The sequence below is a fragment of the Camelus ferus genome, chromosome 23 (genome assembly GCF_009834535.1).
Source record: "Camelus ferus isolate YT-003-E chromosome 23, BCGSAC_Cfer_1.0, whole genome shotgun sequence".
In the NCBI taxonomy this organism is placed as follows: Eukaryota; Metazoa; Chordata; class Mammalia; order Artiodactyla; family Camelidae; genus Camelus; species Camelus ferus.
Window position 1 is genome coordinate 2,064,500 of NC_045718.1, and position 13,505 is coordinate 2,078,004.

General features: G+C 35.9%; 1 protein-coding gene across 2 annotated transcripts in view; it reads right to left on the reverse strand.

Moving 5' to 3' along the window:
• SPATA17 (spermatogenesis associated 17) overlaps nt 1-13,505 on the reverse strand; it is a 137,327-nt gene that overhangs the window by 96,751 nt on the left and 27,071 nt on the right. For both annotated transcript variants that reach the window (XM_006188158.3, XM_032466769.1), the window contains exons 4-5: nt 13,010-13,060; nt 3,113-3,216 (exon numbers count right to left, since the gene is read on the reverse strand). In XM_006188158.3, coding sequence (XP_006188220.2) covers nt 3,113-3,216; nt 13,010-13,060 — 155 coding nt within the window. The remainder of the gene's footprint in view (nt 1-3,112; nt 3,217-13,009; nt 13,061-13,505) is intronic.

Here is a 13,505-nt window from a genome sequence, read left to right on the forward strand (position 1 = left end):
CAAAAATTTTAAGAAGCAAAATTAGAAATGAGAAATGGAACAAGGCAAGAACTATTTTAATTAAAATATTTGTAAATAACATCAGTATATTTTGAAACATCGATGAATAGTTATCTGGTAATAAATAAAACTGACTTTAATATATTTTTTAAAACCTGAATAGAGGTTTGGAAATGTGAAAGATTTGCCTTCTCCAAAAGGGTTTAGGGCCCAGTTAATTTTATAAACTATTTCTTTTAAACTTCTAAAAACAGTAATCCTCATGCCATATAATCTATTCAACTAATAAATAAAGAAAAAACCTGATATCAAGACAAGAAAGAAAATTATGATGAATCATGCTTACAAACGTGGATATAAGCATCCTATAAAATACTAATATAATTGTAGATACTGTGTTTCATAATAAGAAATATATATTTGGTCTTCATCCCTGTTTTTGGCACACAGGTCAAAAAGCCTTGGAATTCCCCCAAAGTAATATGTCTTTTTTCATGCTAATGAGATGAATGGTAGCTGGGGACTCCCTCAGGTTGGGAGCTGATCGTCAGGGGTACCAATCATATGATTAAAAGATCAGAATTTTCAGCTCCACCCCCTCGACTTCTGTTGGGGGAGAGGGGCTGGAGGTGGAGCTAATCACCAAAGGTCAATGATATAATCAATTGTATCGACATAAGGAAGCTTCCATAAAAATCCCCGAACAACAGAGTTCAGAGAGTTTCTGGCTTGTGGACCACAGGGAGGTGCTGGGAGGGTACCATGCTCAGTGAGGGCATGGAAGCTGCATGCCCCCCCCCCACTCCATATTCTGCACTGGTCATCTCTTCCACCTGGTTATTCCTGAGTTGTATTCTTCTATAATAAACCTTTAATTTAGTAATTAAACTGTTTTCCTGAGTTCTTGAGCCATTCTAGCAAATGACTGAAGCTGAGGAGGACGTCCTGGGAATCTCTGATTTGTAGCCAAGTTGGACATAAAGTTGTGGATAACCTGGGGACCTACGATATGCGATTGCCATCTGAAGTTGAGGGTTGCGGGGGACAGGCCTTGTGGGACTTGAGTCCTTAACCTGTGGATCTGATGCTCTCTCCAGGTAGAGGGCATCCGAATTGAGTCTGAGAATTGCTTGGTATAAAAAACCCATTTTGTGACCAGAAGTATTGAGGGTAGAGTGTTAAGTACACAGAAAACAGAGGAGTGTTTTTCCTTTTCAGTACAATAATCCCCATGCCATATAATCTACTCATCTCATAAATACAGCAAAAATCTGATAACAATATCTGTAAATTGCAATGCAAGAGAGAGAATTATAAGTAACTCCATTTATAAAAGTGAATGTAAATATCCTATGTAAAATATTGATATTATTTAGTAATAAATCAAAAGGATAATTAACAATGAATGGCCTTGTTAGATATATTCCTAGTATATGATGGTTTAATATTAATATGTCTATTAATAAAAACACATTCTATAACATGTCAATAGGTCAAAAAGGAAAAATATCATCTTATTTCAGTACATGATGGGAAAGCATTTGTTTCGTTCAACTTCTCTTCTGCCTTAAAAATTCTAAGACCAGTATAAATCAAAAGAGTAAGTTTGTAATATGATAAAGACCAGCAGGCTAAACCAAATTGTGAGCACCGATACACCAGGCTCTCTAGTGGCTAGAGATATTCCTAGTAAAATCAGGAAGAAATAAGGATAAAAGGAAATACCTGATGAACAAAAGAAACAGGCCTTTCCAAAACCACCTTGCACGTGTTTGTCTCTTTGAGTCCCTTCTCCTGTTCAGGGATAGAACTAGGTGAAGCAAGCGAGGACTCTAAAATGCAGAGTTTAAAGGTACACTCTCGGGGTTGGGAAAGTGCAGTCGCCTACACGACCCTGACAGTGAGTGCCTCCTCAATTTCCATGTCTTAAGGGCCTCTCTTGCCTCCCCTGAACCCCAGTCCAGCTCAAATTCTCCCTCTTGCATGTTCTACTAGCTCCTTCCGCCTGACAAGCTCAAGCCTGCCGATTGCAGATAGCCAGCCCATCGCTAGAACATTGGATTTCTTAGGAAGAAATTAAACAGCAGTCCCCTACGGCCCACATGTTTCTGAGTTTTCCAACTTCGCTCACTGACTAAATCCTATTCCAAGCTCCCCAAATCTTTATTGCTGTTTCCAAAGAAATCAACTTCACAAATTTCCCATACTTAATCTCCAAAGACCTTTTCATACATGTCACATACGTGAGAAATTTAAAAGTTGGGGAGTTAGCGTTTAGATATTTTATGATGTATATAATTTTAGGGTCTCAGACAACACCTTTATCTTAACAACTTATTGTCAATTGTTATCTCTAGTTTGAAAAATGTTAAGAGTAAAATGAGATAATGCAGGTGAAAACTGAAAGTAAAACTATGGCATAAATACCAACTATGATTCATTACTATTTCATTTTTATCTAAATCTATTATAAGCATATGGTCACATATGTTTTTAGAATGGAGCACATTACAAGAAGAAAAAAACTAGCAATTTTTGATGTAACATGAAAACTTAGTACATAGAACTTTGGTAAACCTGACTGAATAGTGCTGCAGTAACTTTACTTTGCATAAATCTACAGAAGACTCATCATTAAGGCCTAAATCCAGGTGTTATCTTTCTATGTGCTAGAAGGAAAAAAAAAAACTGACAGTAAAGCAGTCCATTTTAATATGTTCCTTAACATTTTCTTCTTTGAGAGGCAAGTTTTTGCTACTGAACATGTTTCTCACAATACATCTGAGGCTTGTCATACTTAAGGATTCATCTATGTAATCATTTTACAGATAAATCCACCTCAAAATGAGGTAATTTTACTGAACCTGAACTATTTGCATAGTACCAAGGTAGGCTTATTACACACATAAATAATCTAATTTATAGTCAAGAGTACAAGATAGTTAAAAATAAATTTTTTTGGTAAATAGAATGATATAGCTCTATTGTAACAATAAATTTTTGCTTAAAATATCACTTAGTTTTAGAAAGTATTCCTAAGTGATAATGATCAACATCTATTGAGTAACTTTTCTAAAATTTTCACTAGTGGACTAGTGATTATACCACTCACCGAATTGCATCATTGGTCTCTGAAACAGCTTTCAGGTACTCCTTCAAATAATAATAATTAAAGCAGTATTTCCGAATCTTATAGCCTCGCCATCGCCTCTGAATCTATTGAAGGAAATCAAAAGATAAAATATGCCAGTGAACATTTTTAGCAAAACCATTAATAGTTCTTCAGAATCAAGGTAATGACGGATAACGCCTATCAAATAAAGTCTCAGGCTTTTCCACTAAAATAACAGTATATCTATGTCCAAATATCAGTTGTACTCAAAAGATTTATTATAAAATGTTATAAAGACAAAAACATACTCTAAATTAGTATACTTTATTTTATAATACTTATCATTGTTTTACAAATACTGTATGTGAAATTAACTACTGAAAGTTTAAAAATTTGCTTTACCAATTCCTACTACCTCCACTTCCCGACCAAATGGATTTTTTTATTTTTCATAACCAACTGGCTTGAAAATTGTACTTGGTATCACTAAAATCAAAGGTTTTAATATATTTTTTTAAATTCAGTACTATCAAAATCTTTAAACAAAATGTTGTCTTGTACCTTCAACATGACACTGTAGGATATTAAATAGTGTGGAGGGACAGACTGCCTATCACATGAAAACACCATTAAATTCTAAGTAAAATAAGACTAAATGGGTCCGAAAACACAAAAGACGCACGCTGGGGAGCTGAGAAGGAAGGACAGAAGATGGCGCTTTGCCCGCTTTGAGAAGCTGAAAGAGCAAACTCGGAAAGCGGCTGCAGAATCTGTGTCAGAAGGAAGGGCGCTCACAAAACCCAGTGGCGTGCGCTTTTTGCCACTTTTAACTGAGCAGCTACTAGAAACAGCACCAGCCACACTCGCTGCGTCAACCATCGTGCTCTCAGAGACCCTCCTAACAGCCCAGCTCCCTACACACCCACCCAAAGGCAGGCTAACTTTCCTTTTCAAGACAAATCTGGGTATTTGCAATGGTGTACTAAAGCTCATAATAGGTAAGTGACGGTCAGATAACAAATTAAAACTCATCCACTTTAAAGTATAATCAACCAAACTTCAGAGGGTTTTGTTAGAGGTAAGTGAATAAAAAGGCTGAAAGAAACTGGGTATTTGAGTGGATGATGATGCTATCATCCAGTAAAGAATCTAAAGTTTATGAGCTCCATGAATGTACCAGGTATTATGCTAACTGCTTTGATTCTCATGGTAACCTTGTGAATAGGGCATGATCTCCATGTTAAAAATGAAAAAACTAAGGTTAAGTAACTTGATCAAGGTTATGACATAACTGGTAAGAAAGTAAAGGACAGAGAATATACCTAGTTCCCTCACTCCAAAACCCACTAAAACGTCTGTCAGACGTACTCCACGAAGAGAAAGAGTGTGTGCATGTTCTTACGTTATAGGGAGCCCAATTTGACCAATAGCTAATTGATAAAAGATACAATATAGCTGATTTCTGACTATACTTCCTGTGATAGGAACAAAAGACATCTTAAATTTTGCCTAAATTTCCTGTTGATATCCCAGTACTAGTGAAGACACTTTTAATTTTTTTTTTAAAAAAAAGTACTTTCAAGAAGCAGCATGATGACAACATTCTTCTTAATTTCAAGGTGAGCAGGTTATGACTTCCAAAGCACACGGCTAGTATTCATGCCCTTCAAAGTAATTAGCAACTTTCAGAAGTGATTGGTATAAAACAATTATTGTCATTGATCAGCTCTGAATAGATAATTTTAAACAAAGTCATTGTGTGCTCAGCAGATTACAGCTTGTTAACGGGCAAGTTCTAAATGACCTCTTAAGCTAGTCAAATCAATGATGCATATTCCTCATTAAGTAACATCAAAATGTAAGTGGTCTTATAAATAATGTTTATTTTAAGCACTAAAATAAATGGCAAAACCATGATATATCAGCCATCTGTTCATAGAAAAGATTTTCCCTCCGTTGAGTCTATTATTATTCCTCAAAATTCACAGTAATCTTAATATCATCAAAAGAGAGAAAAAAAAAATCTTCTCACCTAGAATTAAAATCAAAACATAAAAAACAAATTCACAGGTAATAACCTATCTAGGACTAATGCTCTAAATGCATATGAGAGCATATAAATAGGACTCTTATTCATAATTAGACTTTAACTTATTAGAATGTTCAACATTCTAGAAAACCATACAGTGAGCACAGAAAGGTGAGTTTACTAAATTTTCAAAGATAGGGTGCTTAAAAATAGTAATGTCAAAGTTTTCACTATTGATGTCAAGTTACTATCATGTCAAAAACATACATATATATGGTTAGTTAGGTTTTGGATAATTATTCCGTATGCAACTTTTTTCTCTTCAATATTTTGTTTCCCCACTCTACTTGACTTTATACTTCCCTTCTCTACAATTTCTTTTATCATTTCACAAAGATATTGGTACTAGAGGTAGTAGGGGGAGAGAAGAAATATTATTTTGCATAGTGATGGAACATCTAAATGTTTATCATTCTGCACAAGGTAGGGCTTATCTACCCCTCTTCTTCCTTAGGCTGATGTTTTGGGATACTTTCTTCTGTGTGAATAAGACTGTGTTTTATTCATGTTGTATTCCTAGAACCTTGTATAATATTTAGTATATCAAAGAATATCAGTGTTTTTTCCTGAATTATTTTACCTATTTATGTCTATCTAATATTGGAGTCATTGCTCTAAACATAACTACTGCATTGTGGTGTAAATATGAAAATAGGATTATAAATAGGAGACTGAGATGGGTCTTTATCTGACACATATTTAACCATTTTTCAATTAAAGCTACAATATAATCTTACACTTTTCATACTTTAGACACAAGTGCGAAACAAAAGAAAATAGTTAATTGATGTTTTGAGTTATATTGATTTTTGTAAATAAAAATTTTGATTACATAAATTCAGAGCTCTAAGAGGAAAGAGCCAATAAAGTTATGGTTATTTTGCAAATTGATTATTTTAAGTGATCTTTTAGTCTAGTGGTCCTCTTGTTATGACAGTTTTTATTTTCCTTAAAGTGAGGATTTCTTACCTGAACTAAAATGTTTAGGGGCACTAATTTCAAGTTAAATTATTCAAAATAACTGCAATAATAAAGGGTCATCTGAGACTCCCATTGTTCCAGCAGAATATCATTAAGTAAGTATATGTGAAAATGAGTATTTGTATGTATATGCAAGACTGGGACATTGTGCTGAACACCAGAAATTGACACATTGTAATTGACTATACTTAAATTTTTAAAAATTTTTAAAAAGTAAGTATATGTGATCAATAAGGTGGACAAGGTTTCCAGGGTAAAAGGACTTCTACCTGAAACAATCAATTACATCTGCAGTTCTTTAAAACTCCGTAAGTTTTAGATTATTATCATTTTCCATTCCTCAAAGACCTTTGAAAATGAAGAAAAAGTCTGATGGAACATTATTTTTTGAGATCTCCAAGGTACCAAATCTTAGCACTTCTCGAAATCTGCATTCATATGATACTATTCTTGTTGTCCTAGGACAGGCAAGCAAATGCGATTCAAGATGTACGAGATGACCCAAAGGAGGCTTTCCACAGGCACTGCAAGGAATAAATAATTTTCAGAGAGTTTACTTTTGTTAACTTCCAAAGTCTGTGCCAGATTATATATCCCCATTAAGTTGAGCTTATTAAAGACCAGTATATTCTAAGAGTTAATGTATAAAGAAAGGGGTCAACAGTTGAAAAATCATAGTGCTGGTAAAAATTTTGTGGGGTTTCTAAAGTTTTTAATGAAATTAAGAGTCTCCTTTTCTCTTCCATTAATGTTCCAGGGTCAAAAATGGGCATGGTGAAGGTCCAAATACAACCAAATTGAAATTCTTGGATCAGAAAAATCTATGTGATTTGCACCTTGTACTCCAAACAGGAAAGAAATGACAGGTTCTGTTTTTTCATTTGCTATATCTTATACAAATAGCCATTTAAAATTGTAGCCAGAAAGGTGTTTCATCTGGGGTTATGATGGAAGACAAATCCTGATGCAATATGAGAAGACTAGAGTTTGCGTACCCATTTCTACTAATTATCACTGAATTTAGAATTCCCTGAGTGGACTGTATCAGTAAGAATACTCATGAATTACCAGGGCCATGGGGTCCATTTGCCAAGAAAACCACCGTGTGAGTAATAAAATTTCCCTAAGGGCTTGACCCAGGGTTCATATAGTTGCTCTTATCTAGATTTCTGAGAGAAGAAAAAGAAGACTAGAAGTGAAGGTAAGACTGCGGGTGACCAGAAATAACAGGAATATGGGCACCAGACCTCCTGGGCTCAGTTCCTAACACTGTCACTTACTAGTTGTGTGACCTTGGGCAAGACAACTTTCTACAATTCCATTTTCTCATCTTTCAGATTGGAACCATAATGATACCTGCCTGCCTCAGTGAGCTGGTCATGAGAATTGCAGGGAATAGTTAAAATATTTAAAATATTTAGAATGGTGCCTGGAGAGTGGTCACTGCTGTGCAATTGCTAACTCTTTTTACTTATCAATGGTTCTGACTTATCAACTTTTGGGAACCTGTGGTATTGCCATCTTGTCCTTGCATATATGCCTCACAGACACACACTCTTCCTGGCAGCTGGTTTGACTAAGGTAGGTACCAGCTGTATCCATTCTTGTTCAGGTAATACGTGTGAGAATTGGGAACCATTCTACTGGGGAAGTGGGAGCCTCAAAGATACAGGTTAAGTTGAATGTCTATATGCCTAGAAATGGAAGAATTAGGTATATGTGCCACTCTATACAAGATGGTTCATCCTAGATGGAGTCAGCCAGTAAACAAAAGCCATAAACAAGATAAAAATACCAAATACTGAGAACTATGCATCAAAGTTTTGGGGGAAAGAAACAAGTAAGGGACCTCACTGGATGGAAAGACCTAGTGGATGAAATAATAACACTGAACTGCACTTTTTTTGCTACCTGGGCATATTTTTCATTGGGCTTTCAACCCATAAAGTAATTTTGCCTTTCATCTTTATATTACTGCCAGGAAACTGACTCTCTAAGCCCCATGACTGGAGGGCCTGAAGTGACACCCAAGTGCTCAAGGAGATGCTTTCTAGCATCAGAAACAGAGATCATTCTAAGTGAAGTAAGCCAGAAAGACAAAGTAAAGCACTGTATGATATCACTCATCTGTGGAATCTAAAAAGAAAAAAGGACACTAATGAACTCCTACAAAACAGAAACAGACTCACAGACATAGTAAACAATCTTATGGTTATTGGGGGGAAGGCGGTGGGAAGAGATAAATTTGGGAGTTTGAGATTTGCAAATGTTAGCGACTATATATAAAAATAGACAAAAACAAATTCCTTCTGTACAGCACAGGGAGCTATAATCAGCATCTTATAATAACCTTTAATGAAAAGGAATATGAAAACAAATATACGTATGTACATACATGACCGGGACACTGTGCTGTACACCAGAAACCAACACACTGTAACAGATTATACTTAAATTTAAGGTAAAAAAAAACACTCTAAAAAAAATAGAGGGATAGAGGGTCCATTCCACACTGTACTGTAAAAGATACACAGCTGTACATCTAGATGGGACAGGGAGAGAAATAACTTGAGCAAATGAATCAGCTCATGGTATCTGCATACGATACTAAAAGCTGTTCAAAGAGTAAGAACTGGGAAAAAAAAAGTTGGGGGCCAAATTTAAGTGAGATCCACAATGGAGTAGCCAAGATGCTAGAGGAAAAGCAGAATCCTAATCTGGAGTAAATTCAAATTAAAGACCAAAAAGGCAATAAAGTGTCACACAGAGAAACAGGAGGAATGGGGCCCCAGGAGCTAAGATAAAAATTTACTGAGCAATTTATTGCTGTATTAATTGACTGTCGCTGGGCCTAGCTACAAATCAGTAACAGGGGTTTTGTACAGGCATCCTGTGGGTTCTGATAGCAGCTTTGTTCACAGGAAAATTCCTTCAAGTCTGTATGTGTTTCTAACACTTTGGCAAGGGCCCAAAGCTTATGAGGTCTTCCACTCACGTGTAAACTGCACTGACCAAATATCACCTTCCCGTGTCCGGTTCATCAGCCACTTAGCCTCAAGTGTTTTCAACTATTCGGAAAAGCCTTAAAGTTTTCCCAGCAAAGGCTTAAATAATTTCCAACAAGGGCACTAAGGGACTTAGATAAAAAGTATTGAAAACAAGTGACTTTTTTTTTTTAACTCCTTATTTAGAAAAGAATGAACCAACATTCGTTGATTTATTCAGGGACATCTCTTTAATCACCTACTATAAGCCAGATACAAAGACTAAGAAGAGAGGATCTGGGACCCATGGGACTTACAGTGTATGTGGGTGCCAAATACAGGCATGTAAATTAGTAAGGATAATAAAATGTTACAGGTTCTATACAGAAGTGTATCGATGGTAGAACAGGGACATAAAAAAAGACAGTGATCTATCCCACATGGGTGGGGGGATCATAAAGTCTTTAGAGAAAAGGTGACCCTTTAAAAAAAAATACAGCAAATCTGGATATGAATGCCTATTACACTAAACAATCACACACATATAATTTATTCTTCATTATATAAAAAAGTGATATCTATTTAAGATGTATAAGTTAAAAATGAAGTTTCAAAATTTCTTCTCTTTTCAGAAATGCTCCATTTACCTCTTTGACAACTGAATATAATTTGTCATGCTAGGAGTCAATAGTCAGACATATAATTTGCGACTGGCTCAGTTTATGAGCCAAAGTAAGATAAAAGTTTCTTTCTCTTCGACTGCATGGTTTAGGTACATATATAAAAGTATATCTGGCTGAATATTGATGGCCATATAGATTTTTGGTAGTTATCTGTTTCTCTCAGAAATTCTCCCTCTTGTACACTCATAGCCACCCATATTTAAATCACTTAAAGGGTGGCTTTTTCGAACAAAGTTACATGGTAGCTTCTGAACTGACAAGGCAGAGTTGTATCTGTTAGAAGAAACAGCTCAGCTGCTGGTCTTTAGGTAGGGCTGCAATCTTCAGATATGTACAGCATGAAGGTTTGTGGACCCCACATTGGTCTCTTTAGCCTCTCACTCCCGCAGCGAGCAAAGTTTTCAGAGCACCATCTTGCAAAAAATCCACTTACAAATAGGTTTATCCAAGTGCACCTACAAATAAGTTCAGTTCTTGTCATGCAATTAACCAATGCTAAAAATTAATCTTTGCTGGGGGGAGGGTATAGCTCAGTGGTAGAGTGCATGCTTAGCATGTATGAGGTCCCGGATTCAATCCCTAGCACCTCCATTTAATAAATAAGTAAGTAAATAAATAAACCTAATTGCCTCACCCTCCAAAACTAAATAAATACATAAATACATAAATAAGAAAAAAAAAACCACCCAAAATTAAAAAAAAAAAACTTTCTTAGGCAATCACATTAGCTTCTATGCAAGCGGGCTTCATTCCTGATTCCTCAACACCAAGTTAATCCAACTTGATGATTCCTCACTACCAAGCTACCAAATTAACTCATTCAAACCTCTAAAGGAAGTCTTTGAACATCTTTGTTAGAGTAGTGTTTCTATTATAAATTTCTTACAGTAGTAACTACATACTCCATTAAGCCTCCAAAAATTCCCGAGTATCTTCAGTGGATCATTTCAACCTCTAGGAAATGCTCAAGTCTTCCTTCCCTTCACTTTAATGACCAGTGCATTCCCACCTCTACTCTTCTCTCCTGTGTCAGATAAAAAACAAATCTGGACATAGCAAGGAGAGACTTGATTTGGAAGAATCACTGTAAGAAAGAGGGGGCAGATGACTATTGCAATAGATGGAGGTGGGCTATTGCAATACAGAGAATCTTCGACAGCAAGATTTGCAAACATGCCAAAAATAAGGCAAAAAGAGTTTTTCTTTTATTGAAAGGTATGAACAAGGCTGGAAAGAATCTGATGAGGGGAAGTGGGATGACAGGGTGGCATAATCAGATGGTAGCTCAGAGAATGTTTTAACCTGAAGCCAGCCCATGTTCAGGAGGTAATAAGGAGATGCTATGTGCTGGCTACATTCCTAGATCTAGGGGAAAGACAGAAACTTAACCAGAGTTTGGTTAAAAACATGTTTTTCCAACTGATCGATGGAGACAAGCAATTCAGGTAATCATTTATGATGTAAAGAATGGGAAATTCAGGGACTGTGTCTGGCTTTGTCATAAGTAAACAAGGGGTCATCCATGCCTCTTATCTAAGTCCTGTGGGGAAGGGTGGTTTTTTTTGCAGTAAGCTGTTTCAGAAACACAAAAGAGTTGGACCGAGGGAGATTTTTCAAACTTTGCTGTTTTCTAGGATCGCAGGAATTAGGTAGAGTTCAGCACTGTCTGCTGATGTTGACCAAAGACAAGGTGACGCTGGGCAAAGGAAACAGTTTTTAGTATGATGTTGGAATAAGTCAAAAACTCTGCCTTCTGAGTGGCTTGGATTAATGTGGTTTCTTAGACATGCGTAGTCAAGGTAAAAGGAATCTTGATGATTCTAGCCAGATCAGAATTCAATACAAAACTTGGGACTAAATAATAAACAGGAGAATGCATTTTTCGAACTCTGTCTCCTGTCCCTCTGTCCCTTCTGGTGATCTGTGGGGACATCAAAGCCCTTGGTCATCAGCTGCTTTGGGTCTCCGTCAGCTTTTTACTTTGCAGACACATCTGACAAAGGGCATGCAGAAGAGAAAAGCTCTAATACTGTTTTAGGCTCAGAGGTTGTCTCTGGCAGAGCTATACAGAGAATCAGAATCTCCTAAATTCCCAGACTCAAGCTCAAGTATTCCCATTAAAAGAGAAAAAACAAATTATTTTCTTATATGACTATATTTCTAAAAAAGGTTAAGTAGCCCAGTGCAGCTAGATATCAGCCTCTGGCTCAGGAAATGGAGGAAAAAAGATCTACTTCTTCCTGTTTTTTCCCCTTAAACTACAAAAGCACAGAGCAGTGAACAGATCCTGGAGATGGTCCCTGGGATAGTCTCCCACACTCACACCTATAGAGGAAAACCCCTTCCCAAAGGAGCATTTTAAGTCATCTAAATAATGTTAATTTAACTGCCGTGTTCAACACAGGACTTTCAGAAGGTATTTTTACTACCTTGCTTCACCCAAAACAAAATCTGTTATGCTTAGCAGAAGTAAGAACTAATAATAGATTAAGGGAAGAGAATATAATAAGGCAACATAGGTTTTAAGAACATTAATGAAATTCACTTAAGCATTTTCCCATTTATAACAGCTTCACAATTAAGCTATCATCATATTGTCTGATGCAAAAGAAATAATACTTTTGTTGCGGCTCTTCCCAAAATCTGTGCAGAAACCAAGGAAGCCTCACAATCACTAAATTCAGCTTCCTATTTGGCAAATAACACATGAAAGTTGAGCACAGAAATGATATAAATAAAACGTCTGAGCTGGAAACTGACTTCCTTACTGCTAAATCGTATGAATAACTTCTGATTGGTTTGTACTGGGCAGGAAACTTACATTCCAGAACCATGTTCATCTATTTATTACAATATTCTATATGACATATGGAAACCAACATTGCTTCATTAATATTTACATTCTTTCTCTAGTCATGGCTCAGAGATATTTAACATTCTAAAACATAAGCATTGATAATTACATGTTTTACATTTTACTCTAATTTTTAATACTGCCAAGACTCTTTAGTATAACTAACTTTATAACGATGTACTCTTTTCTCTCTTTACCATTAGCATATCAATCAAATTTGCATTATTCGGGTTTGCTCATTTTATTAAAAGCGAATTCAGGGCACAATTGACTTTTCATTTGTTTAACAAGTGAAGAAATATTTACCCTGACAGCCATTGCATTGTAGAGATTCATCTTCATAGTATAATATGCTAACTGTGAATCAAGGGAAAAAAAAGATGGCATAAATTTCAGTTTTACACAGAGACAGTGCAGGCTATTTTTACATGTAAAAGATAAGAATCTTTATACATAATACATAATAAGAGTTCTCGGCTTAGAAAAATGAAATCAAACTTTGCATTGAAGGGATAGGCTTCCTAATACATAATGCAGGCTTAACCAGAAAAATCTATGGTAGTCAAACTAGGAGCTAATGGAGATATATGATCATAAAATGCTCTCCGCTGAGTTTGATAATCAATGGTGCTCTACTGAGAATAGAATAACAAAGCAGAAATATTCACAAGTGCTGGTGACACGTAGTATTGTATGATTTATTCACTGGGGTTCTTTTAGCCAAAACTCACAGAAACATAAAAGGAATTCATATTTCAAGACGTCTGGTTTAATGAAAAATTCAAAGAAATGCTGTCTTCAG